Here is a 19,492-nt window from a genome sequence, read left to right as displayed (position 1 = left end):
ATCAGATTTCTGCCTTTTTATTCTTTCATCACCTGCTAAATTTGTAATCAGGTTATTTTTTTCAATTTGCATCAATAAAAACTGTGACATTAACAACCTGCACTATTCCTCCCCTTAAAATGTACACCTGTCTTATATCTTAGCTTTGATAGTAGATTTAGCACCTATGCGAGATACAAAAGTGAAGATAACTGATCACTTTAGGTGCAGGAGGAGACATATAACTAGGAAACTAAAGTATAAATACAAGTTATCAAATTTTACACCTTGGGTTTCTATAAATATTTGATTTCACTCAATAAAATTAATTTTAGGTAGAAATATATAATTTCATGTATGATTTTAAAATAGGACTTTAAAGCCTTCAAGCTCCTACTCAGAATTCAGAAAATATAATTTATAATAAACCTCACAAATAGAAAAAAATCACTCTTTCGCATAGCAATTTGGATAATATACAACAGTGTGTGTTTACCCAAATGTGTTGCTCCTCTGCCATTTCATGCCATCCACCTAGCAAATATCACCTTAGGTAAAGTTACCAGCTGAGTCCTACTGGAGATAACCTTTCCCTAGTTCTGCAAACTTCTGCTACATCTAATTTAAATCGCCATGAGAACTTTCATCTTCCACCTCCACCTCACTCTAGGCTCATCGATAAGCTACTTATATAGAGAGAAAAATAGAAGCCTTTAGTCAGAAACACTCAGCTTCTCCCTATGTCACCCATTCACCCACCAACATTTGTGCCTGTCCTCTCTCGTGGCATGCACCCACCTGGTAGAATGGAGGAGCGCCTGCTCCCCTAGATGGGTCCAACCTCTCCCACCTGTCCTCCTTTTCCTGCCTTCTCAGGAAACATACACTATTGCTGTAATCTCAGCTGGATTCTTTCATGTCCTCACTTAAAAATACTTAGTTCTCCTTCAATAGTTTAAAACATAAGTATCCCATGTAGGTCCACATACTCCCTGTCCGGTTCCTCTTTGTAGCTTTCCTGTTCACAAACTTCTAACAGGGTTGTTTGGGCATTATTTTACTTTGCACTTACTTCTTAACACTCTCAATATGCCTTCCACTCCCATCCTCCACCAGTGCCCAACGACCTTCACATCACAACATTCAACAGGGAAATCTAAGTTCCCACCGTATTTCAACTCCCACTATTGGGCACAGACTATCTTTCTGATTCTTGAAACTCCCTTCTTTGACTTCAGTAGCACCATGCTCTGCTGGTTTCCCTCCTGCTTCTCTGGCCATCCCGTAGCCTCCTTTGCCAGATCATCATTGTGTTCCTGGCTCTCAGATGCTTCGTTTCTTTAAAGCTCAGTCTCAGGCAGCCACGTCTTCTTATTCTATGCCGTCTTCTTGAGACTACCAAATGCAAACTTAGCATGCATTTGTCAATGATTCCAAAACGTGTATTACCACCCTGGAACTCATAGCATATCTCAAATTTAATATGTTCAAAATCATTTTATGATCTCTCCTCATAAAGCCATCCGTTTTTCAGTATCCACCATCATCTCCATTTCAGCTACCATGTTTTTTACTTTTTAAATATCTCTCAAATTATTCACCTTATTCACTGTTACTACCCTACTACCCACTCCCAGTTACCATTGTCTCTAACATGAGTTGGTACAAGAGTCTCCAAACCGTTTTTTTATATACAGTCATGTCACCAAACCTCAAGGTCCCGACCTCACCCTGAGGTCTTTTCTTTTCAAAAAACCATATTATTGTTTTTAAAATGTGATTTAGATCATGCAGATTCTAGTCTGTTCTTCATTAGCTGTCAGTTTTTCTTATGATAAAGATCAATAATCTTAACATGACCTAGAAGATTTTATTTTCTTTTTTATATATATTTTATTGATTTTTTACAGAGAGGAAGGGAGAGAGATAGTTAGAAACATCGATGAGAGAGAAACATCGATCAACTGCCTCCTGCACACCTCCTACTGGAGATGTGCCCACAACCAAGGTATATGCTCTTGACCAGAACCTGGGACCTTTCAGTCCTCAGGCCGAGGCTCTATCCACTGAACCAAACTGGTTATGGCAACCTAGAAGATTTTATGTGATCATTCTCCTACCTACTTCTCCAGGTTTTCTCAAACCATCCTTTAATCCTCACATCCTTTCCTCTTCTAGCTAAATATAGCTTCTGCCAGGTCTTCCAAACTGTCATTCCTCCTACTGTCTCATAGCCTTTACTAGTATAGCTGCTATTTCCTCTACTTAGAATGCTCTTTCTTCCACAGCCCCCATCTTTGCAAAATCAGCTCAAAATTCCTTAGGAAATTCTTTCCCTACACCATAGACTAGGTCCCCTATATGAACTCCCATAGTTTCCTTCATTTCCATTTAAGGCTTATTTGTTAATAAGTGGTTATAATTTTTAAGTGACTATTAGTCTCTATCCCTAGACAATAAGATTCAGGAAGTACCTTTCTTATCTGATTTTGTTCAACAAGTCATCACTAATCCCTGGAACATTTATTGGAATTATACTCAGTAAACTGTATATTGGATAAATGGGTGGCTAGATGAATGGGTGGATAGATAAATGCTAATTTGTGATATGTGAGAAAGGGCTTGTCCGTTGAAATTAATTGGGGATATACTAGATAAAACAAATTTTATCAGGCTTTTTTTTTTTTTGCTTTCTTTCATACTAGTGCATATTAGGTCATTTCAAAAAGGGCCTATGATAGGCAGATATCACTCACACACTTGGTCTTGGTATATTTTTGAGGCACATTTACAGTAATAATTTCTATGCACTGTACTGTAGATAAGACCCTGATAAGAAATAATTGGATTAAATGTCAATATTTTCTAAAACATAAATATTTGAAAGATCAAAATATAAAGACAGCTGAGTATTTTCTAGAATATTTAACCATCATTATTGCTTATTTACATAGCTATATAAAATATTTTAGAAATAAAAAATTACTCAATACCTTTCCTGCCTTAAGAGAATAAATATTCCTACACTTGTAAAAAAAAACAACTAGAACTTTTTCTTCTTAAATTTGAACTTCCACTTTACAATAATAATCAATGAATCATCATCTAATCCCTGGTCATTTCACATTTCCTGAAAAAATAAACAGGACCACTTTGTCCCTTGCTATTTTGGTTCATTGTACCCTACATATATAAGAAAGATGTATTTGATGAAACTTGAAAACTTAATGTCTCTTCCTATATTAATACTATGTTAATTTAGTATCATCAAATGGTATAATTTCCTTTGATTTCTAAAGAGAGTAAAATATGAAACAATAGTTAACATGTAGCAAATACCCTTAGAAGTTCTGAAATCCTATCTAGGAAGGATCTTAATTAATTCCACAACATTTAATATATGATAATAACAATGAAGAACCATTAAATTCAGCAGTGTTTGTAAAGCATTTATATACAATATCCATATTAAATAATGTATGATATATAATGTCTTACCCTTTGGAACTCTGTCACTTTTTTCAAGTGTTTTTAGTGTTGTAACTGAAGGTTCAGGTTTGAATTCTTTGCCATCTTTCATTTCTTTGCCTTCTTTCACTTCTTTGCCATCTTTCACTTCTTTGCCATCTTTCACTTCTTTCCCGTAATTCCCTTCTTTTCCTGCATCTTTTAATTTGCTATCTACCTCTGTTATTTTGCTCTCAGAGTTGGATTCATCTGTCAGCTTAAATTCAGGCAATATTTCTTTCAAGAGCTCCCAGACTTTGTCCATATATCGTGGGCTTTGATAAAACACATCAACACTAATTTTCAAATTAAGATTTAAACTCCACATCAAGAAATTACTGACAGAAAAAAAATCAACTTACTATTTTAAAAGACTAATTTCAATAGTTAATTTCAAATATTAGTTTAAAACACCATTGTATATTCACTGATTAAACAAATTTTAATTGAGTGCCTATGATGTGCTGGGTTTTGCTGATGGAAAGAGACCAAACAAGGAATTCTGGTTCAGAATGGAGACATAGGAGGACCCGAAATTCATCCATTCCCATGACTATCCTGAATCTACAGGTAGATATAAAACAGTTACCTCTAGGGGGTAGGGGGCGGGGGAGGAAAGTAACTGAGTGGCTCCTACACAGCCGGTGAATGAGAATGAACCCACATTGATGCAAGTAGGAGAGACTGAGACACAATATCGCCATAAACCCAGCATGGTGACCCACAACTGGAGGGAACTCACAACCCTGAGTTTACCCCTGAGGTGCAAAGGGTTTGAAACTCACATCTGACACCCAAACTTTTAAGACCTTCACCTAATAAATGATCCCACAAAACATCTAGCTTTGAAAGCCCATGGGGATTGCGTCCAAAAACCCATCCATGAGGCCATTGTAACCTCAGAAATGGTTCTTAAAAAGCTCCCGCAGACTTGCCCACCCCAAGCCCAGTGCAGAGGCAGCAAACTTTCTATGAAAGAGGCTTACTTGCATATTTTAATGCATTGACCTGAGGGGCAGGCTTATAATTAAACAACATCTAAGGGCCAACTGTAATTCTCTCCACAGACCGGAGGGCAGGCGTCATCTTTATGCGCCCTTTGTCATGCATCATCCATTTACGATAAATATTCTCAACTACTTGAGTATAGAAAGAGCATATCTCAGCGTAAAGACCATATATGACAAGCCCACAGCTAACATTCTATTTAGTGCTGACACATAGATCAATGAAACAGAATAGAAAGCCCAGAAATAAACTCACACATATACAGTCAATTGATTCATGACAAAAATAAAAGCCAAGAATATACAGTGTGGAAAGTATAGTCTCTCCAATAAATGGTGCTGGAAAAACTGAACCACCACATACAAAAGAATGAAATTAGGCCATTATCTTATACCATACATAAAAGTCAACTCAAACTGGATTAAAGACTTAAATATAAGACCTAAAACCCATAAAATTTCCATAGAAAATATAGGTGGTGAGACCTTTGACATTGGTCTTGACAATGAGGTTTAGGATTTGACACCAAGGCAACAAAAGCAAAAATAAAGGAAAGTTACATGAAACTAAATGGCTTCTGCACAGCAAAGGAAACCAGCAACAAAATGAAAAGGCAACCTATAGAATGGGAGAAAATATTTGCAAATCATTTATCTAATATTCAAGTTATGAGGGCTGTCTTCAATCCCCTCTAAGCTGGACCCTGAGGAGTGGTAACATCAGTCAAAGATCAATCAATGATGATGCAAATTGATAACTGTATGTGGCTTTGATCTTCTTGTAAAAATCAACATCTGAATTGATGATATGCTCAAAAATACTTAGATTCCAATTTTATCACCTCTAGGAACAATATGAAAAGCTTTGGTCAAACACTCTGAGCTTTAGTTTCGTCACTTATAATGATCCATACCTGGTTGATGGGGTTATATGGATGGTTAAATAAGATAATTTTTTCAGGACTGTGGTTTTTAATTAGAAATAATATATTAAAGTGCATAATGTCTAATAACATTATTTTAATATTTGTAATTCAGATATTATAGGACTAAATTTACAATATATATGTAAGGAAACAGAATTTATCTTAAAATTCTCAAAGAATTTTATATAAAACTATAAAATGTTGTTCTCCACAACATTTTTATAAAATGTAACTTTTCTTGAAATTTCCTTAAAAAGTACAAATGTTTTGGTTAAAGAAACTTTACAAGGGGAGAAAGAAAAAAAATGCACAAGAAAGTTAATGGTCAAACCTACTGGAGAGGAATGACTTCCGGTAACCATCCTGTAAGTGCATGAATAATGGTGGACTCTCCCAGCTCTCTCTTCTCTGCTACATGGATGCTAAAGAAGCAAATGCACAGTAGTATAGTTAATAAAATTTGAAAACACAGAGATGTATATAAGAAGTAGGAATCTCTATTAAATAGTGATATAATAATGAATGTAGGGGTCATACTGGTTAAACATTATAGCACAAGAAAATATTATTCCAATAGTCTGATTACTTGTTTTGGTAAAGCACTTAAGTAGATCCAATGATAAAATGTCACATCTATTTACAAAACATGATTATAAGCTTTATTTTTAAAAGACATAAATTAAGACTACTGTCATACACATAAAACATATTCATACATGTGATATATGTTAAAATATATACAGATAATATATTATTTTATATATTTAATATATTATCATGTTCTTTTAAAAGTAGAACAGTGATTTTATGTTTCTGGTTTTAGTACGTATTCTAAGATGCCTATGAAGCTATGTATTGTCAGTCTCATATATGGCAGGTCAAGATGGGCATCAGACATCCTTAATTAAATTATTAGATAATTTCAGAGAAACCACAAACAGCTCTTCTATCCTATACAAACCAGTGGATTTGCCACCATAGGATAAAATCAAATGGCATTGTGATTGACCAAATGTCACTCTTCTCATTTTAGTTTTTTGTTTTTTGGGTTTTGTTGTTGTTGTTGTTGTTGTTTCTGACTAGATTAGTCCATTTACAGCAACAGGCAAATCCCTCTTCTGCCCAGGAATCATAGCTTTAGTTGACCATATGGTAATGATAGATGGATTGATGTGTCTACATATCTCAAAGATAACAAGTATCTATTGAGATAATTCATAGTTTAGTCTAAATTCTTCTTTGGATAATCACATTTAAGAATTGACTGTAAAAGCCTCATAGAAATAATGTTTTTTCCTTTACATATCTCACAGTGATATTGAAACAACTACTAAATATTAATGTTTAATGTAGAAAGCTAAAACTTATATGACAATAAATATAATCTGAGAAAAATGTGTAGACAAATATAAGTTGTACCATTATATTTGGAAGCTTAAGAAATGTCTTACATTTAGTCTGATCCTTTATTTCCAAGCTGGATTTATTTATTATTTAAAAATGACAATAATTTTATTACTCAAGTTGCTAGAAAATTCTATTGAACTATAGCTTTAAGAAAGACAAAATGCTACTCCATTTATTCAGGTCATGCCTTTAATGCTTCACTGGCCTTGCAGCTTTAATTCTCAGAACTTCAAGTGAGGTTTGACAATTAGGAACATTAGGAACATTATTTTCTTTCAAAATAAACAAACATAGCCCTAGCCTGTTTGGCTCAGTGGATAGAGCATTGGCTTGTAGACCAAAGGGTCCCGGGTTTGATAGCTCGGTTGCAAGGTCCTCCCGGCCCAGGCCCTGGTCTGGGCTCATGAAGGAGGCAACTAATTGATGTGTTTCTGTCACATTGATGTTTCTCTCTGTCTTTCCCTCTCTCTTCTACTCTCCCTAAAAATCAATGGAAAAAATATCCTGTGGTGAGGATTAATAAATAAACATAAAAAACAAATACATAAATAAGTAAATAAATAAGTAAATAAATAAATAAAATAAACATAGTTGTCACCAATGTGAATACTTAGTATTGTTCAGCTACCTAGAAAGATATAGGATGAGTATTTATTTTACAGAAAGAAAATTTTTTGAACTTAGAATTACTTTTAAATTATTTTTTTGTTTGTTAATCCTCACCCGAGGATATTTTTCCATTGATGATTGATTTTTAAAGAGAGTGGAAGGGAGAGAGACTAAGAGAGAGAAACATCGATGTGAAAGAGACACATCGATTGATTGCCTCCCACATGCAACCAGAACTGGGGCTGGGATTAAGCCTGCAACCTAGGTACATGCTCTTGACCAGAATCAAACCTGGGACCCTTGGGTCCATGAGCTGAGCTGACACTCTATCCACTGAGCCAAACTGGCTAGGGCCTTAGAGTTATTTTTATAGAAAATAAAACATAAATTAAGATTTACACCCTAGCCGGTTTGGCTCACTGGATAGAGCGTTGGCCTGGGGACTGAAGGGTCCCAGGTACGATTCTGGTGAAGGGCGTGTGCTTTGGTTGTGGGCACATACCCAGGTGTGCAGGAGGCAGCTGATCGATGCTTCTCTCTCATCGATGTTTCTAACTCTCTATCCCTCCCCCTTTCTCTCTGTAAATAAATCAATAAAATATTTTTTTAAAAGATTTACTACTAATTAATAAATAGATTGACACTGGTCTCTCTCTTGCTCTGAATGACAGACGAGAAAACTTGAGGAAATCTCATACTTTAGAGAGATTAGTAGCATCACCATATTTTTTAAATTTTAGGGTCAGTTTTATGAAAACTAGATTATAAAAACCTGTAAATCCATGCAAACTGTCACACATGAACTGCAGTGTGTCCTAGTACACCAAAAAAAATTATGGGATAAGTCTGTTCTTTTAAATTATTGAAATGAAGCGCTGCAAGCCGGGTGAAACAAATTCCCAATAGGAAATGGAGGGTTGTTAAGAGAAAGGGGGGGATGAAGAGGCTGGCAGGAGGAGTGGTTTCGTTGTTTAGCCTTGGGGGAGAAAAAGGAAGCTGAGCTCAAGAAAATCCAGGAAGAGCAGGCCTGCCTTCTGACTGATCTTGCTGTGTTTACAGAAAGGGAGAGGGCTGGGCTTTGAGCAAATGGCAGATGCTATCTGTTAAAGCCTGTAGTGTGTTCTGTTGAAGTCTGAGATATTAGGACACATTGTGAGGGGAGGGGGGTGTCAAATTCAAGCTGGTGCAGGAGAAGTGAGCATTCTCCCACCAAGCAAAGGCACAAAGTAACCATGCATTGGCAGCTCAAGCATCTAAGCCTGTTTGCGTCACTAGGGCCAAGATGGAATGACCACAGGTCTCTGCACACAGAATCTGAGAGAATAAACAGAAATGCCTCATCTATGCTAGTGCACAAGCATGCAGGATGCAAGCAGATTTCATAAGGATATCGAAGAAATATGAATAGTTAACACCATGAATGTATTAAAAGGGACCAATGTTATCAACAGCATGAGGAGCATCCTTCAAAACAGTTCAGGGTTTTCAAAATTAGCACATTATTGCTGCATAGACAGAATTAACCCTTTAACTGGATCCCAGCATATTATTCAGTATTTGGATGAGCCAGTATTGTCCTCCACAAAACAACTTCTTTCTCCCCTTAAGCTGAAGCATTTATTTCTGTGATTGACCTTCCATTCATAGAGAGCATTGAGTATAGAATAGTTTTCTTGAATACTTTTACTGGGGGGAATTTTATTTGATTGCTGGCTAACCCAATACTTCAAATTAATGACTTTGGCCTATACATTTTTACATAAGAAAATTTACACTGTTTGAAAAGAAAGTTTTTAAAAATGAATCAAAAAAATAAAGCTGTGGAATATAGATGTGGTACTGTTGTTTTTACTGTGGTTTGCCTTTTTGTTTTTATACAAGTGAGTGATAATTCCACTTTCTACATACTCAACATTTGCCAGCTTAATGATAGCTTTAGACAAAAGCATGGGCCAGAGTTCAAGTTCACAAGTTGTAGCTGGAAGCAATAGATTGTTATCTTCATCAAAAGGCATAAAGTCATCAACGGTTATCTTTCTCCAGCAACCCTAAAAATGAGAAGAAAGAAATATACCATCCATGATTTATGTTCTTTTCACTCATACATCATTATAAAGGGGCCGGGGGGGGGGGGGGGGGCAAAAATAGGTTTGTAATTATATGTGATACAGAGTTTATTCTTGGATTATTATTCATTAATTGTTCTATTATTTTTCAAACAACTGTAAACCTACTTTGCCCCACCTTGTATACTACTGACATTATTATTTACTGTTTCATATTTTTTGTTTTATAATTTTATTTTAACTTCTTACATATAAATAGAGACATACTAGTCTTTAATACTACTCTGGCTGAGGGTTTGGGCTTACTATTTTCCTTAATGTAATTACAGTGCATTCAAATAAGGACAAACATAAGCATCTGTCTTTATTTATGAGGTCTGGTAAGCATATCCTTGGATGTCCCATCCTACATAATGCAGTAAATTAAAGTGTTTCAAATAACAGAATCAAAGCATATATAACCATGAATGAATTTGAGCATAATTAAATAATTTAATATAGTCACAATAAAAATTATCTAAATGTAACTTTAGTAATTATTATTTATTAAGCTCAGTGATCTTATGCTTCCAATGATCATATTACTCCCACTTGTAATTAAAGACCTAATTTTTAACATGAAGTTAATTAATACCTTATTTAATATAATCATTATACATTTACCTATATGCATATTCCTTCATAATTAAAAGTTTGAAGCAATGATAGCATTAATGATTATGAACTCCAAGTTTTTTGTTAATGTTGGTTTTACATACAGAATTTATTATAGAATTCTTCCTTTACCCAGTGACTATTTTCAGCAGTGATATAAGCATTGTGAATCCAAAGACTGACATAACACACGGCCAATACCACTGAATTCTTATAGTTTAGCAAGGAAAGAAGTATATGCAAACAATATGAAATTCCATATGTTCAAAGTGCTCTAGGACCAGAAAAGAAAGTATAACTAATTTTGCTAATGTCTTCACAGGAAGGAGGCATTTGAAATTAAAAGTCAAGGAACAGTATATTTTCCCCAGGTAGATAGGAGTAATAGAGTAAAAAAATGCTTTCTTTGTATGACACTTGTAACTCTAAACTTATATTGGCTAGTTTAATGGTTATATATCTTTTTCTTTCTTTCCTAATAGATGATAAATCAAAATGGAATCCTACAAAATGTCCAAGAAACTCACAGAAGGACAGGAAAAGGGAGACAAATCCCTCCCCCTCAAAAATTAACAGACTTAGAACTAAAAGATGGAATGGACATCACCCAGACCCACAGGAAGGCTGGCTGAGGGGAAATTCTACAACTAGAAGGAAAGAGAAAAGCATACTGAGACTCAGAGGAGGCGCAGTGCAGAAAATGCGGAGGTGCGTGCGGAGCGGGCTGGCGGCTGAGGGCACAGTTGTCTGTTTCAATCGGGAGGGAGTCTCAGGCTCTGAGCTCCAGTTCCAGGCGAGTCTCTGGGGACCCAGACTCAAACAGGAGAAGCGGGACTGTCTGGCATTGATCGGAACTCGAGGGCAGCTTTCTCTCCGAGGTTTGCAGCGGTTGCTGGGACTCTGAGAGGCAGAGCCTCTGGGGGGACAGGACTGAGAGCAGCCATAACTGCTCGCTCCGCCCGCCCTGTTGATCCCCTGGGACCCGCCCTGCCCAAGCCTTACACAGAGGCATTTGCGGGATAGCCTCAGGCAAAGGCTAGATTAGCACCTCTCTAGAGGACAGAAGTTCTCCCATTGAAGACACAGCTGATTCTCACAGCCAGTTGGCCTGGAGGTCAAATCCACCCCCAGTATTACCTACAACAATCAAGGCTTAACTACAACAAGGCGGCGCACAAAGACCACAAGGGGGTAAACCAAGAAAGCATAAAAAATGCGGAGACAAAGAAAGAGGACACAAATGACAGAAATGGAGGATATAGAGTTCAAAACCACACTTTTAAGGTCTCTCAAGAACTGTCTAGAAGCCGCCGATAAACTTAGTAAGACCCTCGAAAAGACTGGTGAGACTGCCGATAAATATAGTGAGATCCTCAAGAAATCTAATGAGACCCTTGATGTTGTGATAAAGAACCAACTAGAAATTAAGCATACACTGACTGAAATAAAGAATATTATACAGACTCCCAACAGCAGACCAGAGGAGCGCAAGAATCAAGGCAAAGATTTGAAATACGAAGAAGCAAAAAACACCCAACCAGAAAAGCAAAATGAAAAAAAGAATCCGAAAATACGAAGATAGTGTAAGGAGCCTCTGGGACAGCTTCAAGCATACCAACATCCGAATTATAGGGGTGCCAGAAGATGAGAGAGAGAGCAAGATATTGAAAACCTATTTGAAGAAATAATGACAGAAAACTTCTCCTACCTGGTGAAAGAAATAGACTTACAGGTCCAGGAAGCACAGAGAACCCCAAACAAAAGGAATCCAAAGAGGACCACACCAAGACACATCATAATTAAAATGCCAAGAGCAAAAGACAAAGAGAGAATCTTAAAAGCAGTAAGAGAAAGAAACTCAGTTACCTACAAGGGAATACCCATACGACTATCAGCTGATTTCTCAACAGAAACTTTGCAGGCCAGAAGGGAGTGGCAAGAAATATTCAAAGTGATGAATAGCAAGAACCTACAACCAAGATTACCTTATCCAGCAAAACTATCATTCAGAATTAAAGGTCAGATAAAGAGCTTCACAGATAAGGAAAAGCTAAAGGAGTTCATCACCACCAAACCAGTATTATATGGAATGCTGAAAGGTATCCTTTAAGAAGAGGAAGAAGAAGAAAAAGGTAAAGATACAAATTATGAACAACAAATATGCATCTATCAACAAGTGAATCTAAGAATCAAGTGAATAAATAATCTGATGAACAGAATGAACTGGTGATTATAATAGAATCAGGGACATAGAAAGGGAATGGACTGACTATTCTTGGGGGGGAAAGGGGTGTGGGAGATGCGGGAAGAGACTGGACAAAAATTGTGCACCTATGAATGAGGACAGTGGGTGGGGAGTGAGGGCAGAGGGTGGGATGGGAACTGGGAGGAGGGGAGTTATGGGGGGAAAAAAGAGGAACAAATGTAATAATCTGAACAATAAAGATTTAATTTAAAAAAAACCAAAAAATAAAAATAAATAAATAAATAAATAAAAATTAACAGACTTAAATTCCAATTATATAAAATATAAAGTACACACAAATTAAAAGAGTAACTAAGTATACTTATCAACATTAAGAATTTGCGTGTATTTTGACAGAAAAGTTAATAACACATGTAGAAATCCAAGAAAAAAATAGTCATGAAAATGGGCAAAGTTATATATGCAAAGATTCTATTTTACAGTATTATTTTTGTATTGGTGAAACACTGGTCCATTAATGTCTGTCAATGTGAAATTAGCAAAATATGTGTAGTCATTGTTGTATTCAAACAATGGAGTACAAGGTAGATAAACTGGCATAAAAAAATGTCCATGGTTAGGAAAAAAGTACTTTACAGAACAATAACTACTACATGATATTATTGGTGCTACAAATTATATATAGTAGGTTTGCTTATGTTTATAAGGAAAAAAGTTTAGGAGGATATACATAAATCATTTTCTGTGATTGTCTGTATAGGTAGAGTCAGGGAACTTTCATTTTGTACTCTGAACATTTTAACAGTGTTTGAATTTGTTTTACTAAAAACATGTAGAATGTTAATAATAATGAAATAAGAATTTAAAAATTTACATTTTGTAAAAAAAGTAATTGCATGTTAGAAAAATAGTTTATCAAGGTATATATCTTGTTTATACGGTTTAAAGAACAACAAAATTGTCCCCAGTGGGAGAGATTTTGTTTCAAATGCAGACTGCAGGTTCTGCCCAGAGATTGACTCAGGGGGTCTGGGCTGGGCCATGGGAAGCACTTAAGGTTTTCTGCACCTCCACAGTTTAAGAAACTTTGGATTCAGGTTCTAGCCGGGTAGCTCAGTTGGTTAGAGCATCTTCCCAACATGCCAAGGTTGCAGGTTTGATCCCTGGTCAGGGCACATATAAGAATCAACCAACAAATTCATCAATAAGTGTAACGACAAATTGATCTCTCTCTCTCTCTCTCTCTCTCTCTCTCTCTCTCTCTCTCTCTTTCTCCATAAAAATCTATAAAAAACTAAACTGAATTCTACAATAATATTGTCCTTAAAAAGTACAAAGTTTAATCTGAAACAAAAACTAATACATTTTTTTATACCAATAGATTGATGGCAACTGGGGAAAATTATTGGTCCCAATGTGTGTGTTTTCTGTTTATTCAGAGACAAATGGAAGAATTGGGACAATCATGGCATGACTGCCAAGAGCAATGAATATTTCAAGTGGAAAGCAATAATGAATTTGTTTCTTTCAAGGAGCCAAAAGAATGAGAATGCTGACATTGGACAGTACATGACCAGACTGTATAGATCCCAGTAGTGGTGTCATCACTGCAGTGAAAGAAGAGAAAACTGCTCTGTTTCGTAACGCTGTTCTTTATGCTACTCAGTACATTCTTGTCTGGCTGGTGTCAAAGAACCTTGATGCTGTTTACTTAGAATCCAAACTGGAAATAATGGGAATACCTTTATGGGAAAAACTGGAATGAAAATCTGAACTTTAAATTTCATATAGAGAGGCTCTGAGACCTCAAGGACTGACTATGTTAACTATACATTTTTTTAAAAAATGTCTGAATCTAAGTAGGTTTGGGATAGTTAGGAATCAGTATAGTTAAAGAGAAATAAATCACATTTTTCTATGCAAAATGCAATGTAGTATTAATAAATGTTGATCCCTGTCTGGAAGGAAATTTGAAAAGAAGGAAGGATGTCAGGAAGCAGAGAGAGAGAGACAGCGGGGGGGGGAGGGGGGGAGGAGAGAGAGAGAGAGAGAGAGAGAGAGAGAGAGAGAGAGAGAGAGAGAAAGATTGAGGTTGAAACTAATACCGTTGGTTTAATGTTTTGCTGATGCTGTTTTGAAATTCTTAATACCTTCAAACTCCATCTCAAGTCAGGTTTAGGTGAATGTGCAGAACTGGGGGCCAAATGCCCAGACATCTGACCTCCTCACTCTTCCCCTGTTTACCTTCTTTCCATCATCCCTCAACACTATCTACTGGGAATCCACTTTCTCAATGCCATAGCCTCCCTTTCACACCTCTGCACAGTCTACCTCTTGATGATAAATAAATAGATAATAGAATTTAAGAAGTTGATTTCTCTTTTAATAACTTTTTAAAAAATATGACTTCATTAATTTCAGAGATAGGAAGGGAGAGGAGAGAGAGAGAAACATCAATGATGAGAGAGAATCACTTATTGGCTGCCTTGAGCCTGAAACCCAAGCATGTGCCCTGACTAGGAATTGAACTGTGACCTTCTGGTCATGGGTTGATGCTCAACCACTGAGTCACACAGGCTGGGCTTTTCTAACAATATTTTGACTTTCAAGGTCTATTGTCTTGCTGTGAATATCAAAAACAAACCCCCAAATCCCATTTTGGAAAATAGTAGCTAAACTTGTCTTCTTTACTTTGACCTTCCCACTGTAATGGTCCTTTTAATTCCTAAGCATTGGTCTTTCCACGTCCCATATCCCAGCCAGATGGATGGCTTGGCCTCATTAAGAAAAAGTCATGTTCCTAGAAATGTAGAATGGAATGTATAACTCTTCATGCTTTGCCCACCTCTTCCAATGTACAAGAACATTCTCAGTGACTAGGACCAGTTTCATAGGTATATGACCTTTCACACAAGACCCCACGCTCAGAAGGGCCTCATATTTGGTTTAAAGTGCTATTACTGCCTTGAAATTTCTAACAATTTTTGAACAAGCAAATCCTGTAGCTGGTCTTGCCTGGGACTCTGGGTCTTTAGAAAGAAAAATTTCCCCATGAACAACCCAAAGGTGTCTAATATAATCTAGCATTGCTACCTGTGGTGTAAGTCTACTTTGTCCTAATAACGGAGGGGTTTTTGATTCTCTATTTGTACTTCTTACTATCCCACTGGCTTCCTTTTAGGCAGAGGTAAAACTTTCTGTGTCACTGTAAGGTTTGTTAACATAAAAACGAATCTCAAGTTTAGGACAAAAAACAACACCAAAAAACACAAAACAATGGGATCAGGTTCCTCAACAGCAGCAAGTGCCAGGAGAGGAGTGGACCATGCTCCGGCACTTCCTCCTGCTCATGACCCTGACAGCACATCGCAGAGAAAAGAGGAAGGGAGACAGCCCCGTGCATCCACCTGCCTGCGCAGCCTACCTGCCCGAACCACAAACTGGTTCATGAAGCACCGGTTTAAAAGGCACGGGGAACTGGTATCACAGGAGAAACAACTGTTTCTTATTAATCCCAAATTACGAATGCAGGACATTTCCCCCCACTAGCTACCGGATTGATATCCTGCACAGACTGCATCGTTTTATATTCGCCTAGGTATCAGCCCATAGGCAGACATATTTCAATATTAAAGAAAATGAACGTCAATGCACACGAACATGAACTTACCATCCAGTACAGTTTCACAATATACTTTCCGTAGCTATTGTACAAAGGCATGTGACCCTTCACAGCTTTGCACAGAGAGTAGATGTGTTCCCAGGGCTTCCAGATGGGAACAGGAGGCTCCCCTGTAGTCCCTTTAAAGCTATTGTTCAAAATAGCCCCATTGAATATCTTCCACACTGCATAGATTTCGCTGATGATCCATCTCATCAACTATAGACGAAAACCATTAGTGTTAATTAGTTAATTTTCAGTTGGCACTGCAATTTAGGTGAGAAATTAGTTTAAAACCTACTTCCAATAATAATATTAAATTCATATATAATGTGTTCACATTTTCATTTCTGACCTACAGAATAAAGTCATACGTCTTGCTTTTGTTTGGGGGAAGTATTGTCATATTACAGGCTAACAAATGTAATATTAAACATACTCTTAGCTAAGGTCTGTCTTCCAGAGTAAACTTTCAATGACCTCCATTTGACATTGACCTTCATTTGAATTCTGTGTGTGTGTGTTTGAGAGAGAGAGAGAGAGAGAGAGAGAGAGAGAGAGAGAGAGAGAGAGAATGCTCCTGAAAACAGTGATTTACTTTGGAATTAACTTTTTATAAATGAGGGAGCTACTTCTCTGTAAATGTTGAGAAGTTTGAGAAAAAAAAATCTCTTTCTTATCAATAGGACTAATTAGACAAGGAATGAGACATGAAAAAAATTAAAATTGCACACATACTTAAATATACTCTAAACTCATTTCATATGTTGATCTATAGATGCAGAAATGCTCCAAGTGAAACTCCCACTTGCAGTGTTAAAACATGCAGGAAGGCCCAGTGGGGAGCTGAGCTTTGGAGTAGAAATAGAGACCAGGACTTAAATCCTCCTACAAATCCTTCTGTTCTTGAGTAAGTCACTTCAGCCTCTATCAATTTCAGTTTTTCATCTATTAAATGTAGACTAAACTATTTATTTTTCAGCCTTCTTTGTAATAGAAACAATACATAAGAAATCTATGTGTCACAGTGGGTGTTGAGGAAAGCCATTACTACCCTCAGTAGTACTAGCTTTTCTGAAATATTCATCTCATGTTTTACTGACTGGTATTTACAGACTAAATACTTGAAACTGATCTCATAAGATTTATGTTTTTCTTAATTTGCTTTATCTAGGAACTTTCTTAAATTTTGGTTAAAGTTGAAATAGGCCAATCAGATATCTTCTTATATATATGAAAATACTATATATTATTTTATAATTTCCTCTCTTGAAAAATAAAAAAGCTAAAGTCTATATATGTTTAAGATTCATAAATTTGGAGATAATTTTGTTGAGACACTAAACATAAGAAAGAACAAAGGGTTTGAATCAATAATGACTATGCTCCACTCTTCTAACTGATCTTAAAAGAAAACGTTCAAAAATCCCCTGTCTCTGAAATAACTATCTTGGGGAAGTGGAACAAGTCCGCTTCTGATGGATAAAAGGCAGGGTGGGGAGGTGGGGAAGTGCATCCCCACAGGAAGTAGGACTGCTGTGCTGAATATCTGGCTTGTTTAGAGGAGGTGTTGCAATCAAACCGCACCCCATGATTTCCCCCACATTAGCAAATCAAACTATGTAACACCCACCTCTCTCTCAGAGAACAACTTAAGTCAATTGCCAGGCAAGTGGAGCTGGAGGAGAAGAGCCTAGTCAGGGGTGGGCAAACTTTTTGACTCGAGGGCCACAATGGGTTCTTAAACTGGACCGGAGGGCCGGAACAAAAGCATGGATGGAGTGTTTGTGTGAACTAATATAAATTCAAAGTAAACATCATTACATAAAAGGGTACGGTCTTTTTTTGTTAGTTTTATTCATTTCAAACGGGCCGGATCCGGCCGCAGGCCGTAGTTTGCCCAGGGCTGGGGCCCTAGATTGTGAGAAGCCAGTACCTGGGCAGAAGAGGGGAACAAGCAGTGCTGATACTAACAACTCCCACAATTTGCATGCTGAACTCAAAGGGGCTTCCCTTTCCCTTTGAATGTCCAGTGTATTCACAGCTCAGTTATACCAAATCTTAAAGGTGAGCAAAGGAGAAGTGAGACTGGGGATTGCTTAAGCTGGTCCGGAAGGCATTTTGCAATGAGGCTTTAGTTCGTGCTTCTGTACATACCTCACTGCAGAGTAAATGTTCATTTACTGAAAACAAGTCAAACGTGGTTTCATTCTTTACAACTACTGGAACCTGAAATAAAATATTTTAAAGAAGATATTATTCCTTAGAAAATAGAAAGGATATGTAGCTCATGCACTGTCCACAGGCCAAACCCAATTTCATTTCTCACAACCAGAGAATGATCTATCTATCTATCATCTATCTATCTATCTATCTATCTATCTATCTATCTATCTATCTATCTATCATCTATCTATCTATCATCTACCTATCTATCTGAGTAGACTGAAATAGAGTAAATTTTATATAAAGGCCATTACTATTTTGCAGAATTTTTGTCTAAACTTTATATATGTCTATATTTAATTAGTCTCAGTATAAAATGTATTTTTCACGGTGGGCCTAGACACTAAAACTTGAAGAACACTATCTGAAGATTTCCCCACAGAGCTAGGCTTCCAGTTCTGTCTGTCCACACACCAACGTGATGGATCAAAAGAAGTCAGTGCCCAGGGGGAGTAGAGGTAGAGGGATGGCAATATTATGATAAATGTTGGTGGAAGCATCATCAATAATAATCAATTAATTTATTTTTAGTATAAGTGTATCTCTCAGAAATAAGGTATTCTAAAAAGAACAAAATATGGTTTATAAAACTGTTCTACTTATTCAAATTTATGACACTCCCATTTCATGGCATTCATATCCTTTATTTGCATGGAATGCAAATTCTGCAGTTAAATTGAGCAGAGCTTGAATATTATTAATAATATCTTTATATTAAGTGCATTATATTAACATCATAAATTTGTAGTCTTTATGTCAACATTACTTAACATTGTAAGGAATTTATAGGCATGCTTCATGTATATTTGATTCCTTACATTTAAAATGTCTTACAAGTAGACATTTCATAGTTACTCTGATGAAGAGAGATGTATCTTTCCGTTTTCTCATTTTAGTATTTTTAAATTTAGGATTATCTGACTTCCTCATCTAGTAACAGTAATTGAAAAATATGGTGGATAAATTATATTTTCTTGCATTGGTAGTGCTTATAAAGGATAAAACTTTTGGGTTAAAATCACTTTGTGTAGAAACAGAGATTCAATGGATTCCATAATGTATACAAGAATCAGCTCTATTACAACCATTTGACTAGCTAACTAGTAACTAATTAAGCCTGCTGATTTTTCTATGCATTAAATAAAAATAATAGAAGATCCAAGAAGGGAAAAAAAGGCATTAATGATAATTAAGCACTTGGAAACAACAAATATATTTAAATGAACATAGCTATTAGGAAGATA

The 19,492-nt window shown here is 36.4% G+C and overlaps 1 protein-coding gene across 1 annotated transcript in view; it reads right to left on the bottom strand.

Moving 5' to 3' along the window:
• ADGB (androglobin) overlaps window positions 1-19,492 on the bottom strand; it is a 142,374-nt gene that overhangs the window by 102,359 nt on the left and 20,523 nt on the right. The window contains exons 4-8 of the mRNA XM_059700617.1: window positions 18,180-18,251; window positions 16,032-16,241; window positions 9,344-9,483; window positions 5,755-5,841; window positions 3,478-3,761 (exon numbers count right to left, since the gene is read on the bottom strand). Coding sequence (XP_059556600.1) covers window positions 3,478-3,761; window positions 5,755-5,841; window positions 9,344-9,483; window positions 16,032-16,241; window positions 18,180-18,251 — 793 coding nt within the window. The remainder of the gene's footprint in view (window positions 1-3,477; window positions 3,762-5,754; window positions 5,842-9,343; window positions 9,484-16,031; window positions 16,242-18,179; window positions 18,252-19,492) is intronic.

This window comes from Myotis daubentonii, chromosome 6, assembly GCF_963259705.1.
Source record: "Myotis daubentonii chromosome 6, mMyoDau2.1, whole genome shotgun sequence".
NCBI lineage: Eukaryota > Metazoa > Chordata > Mammalia > Chiroptera > Vespertilionidae > Myotis > Myotis daubentonii.
The sequence above is the reverse complement of the archived record's forward strand: the minus strand, read 5'-3'. Positions and strand labels throughout refer to the sequence as shown.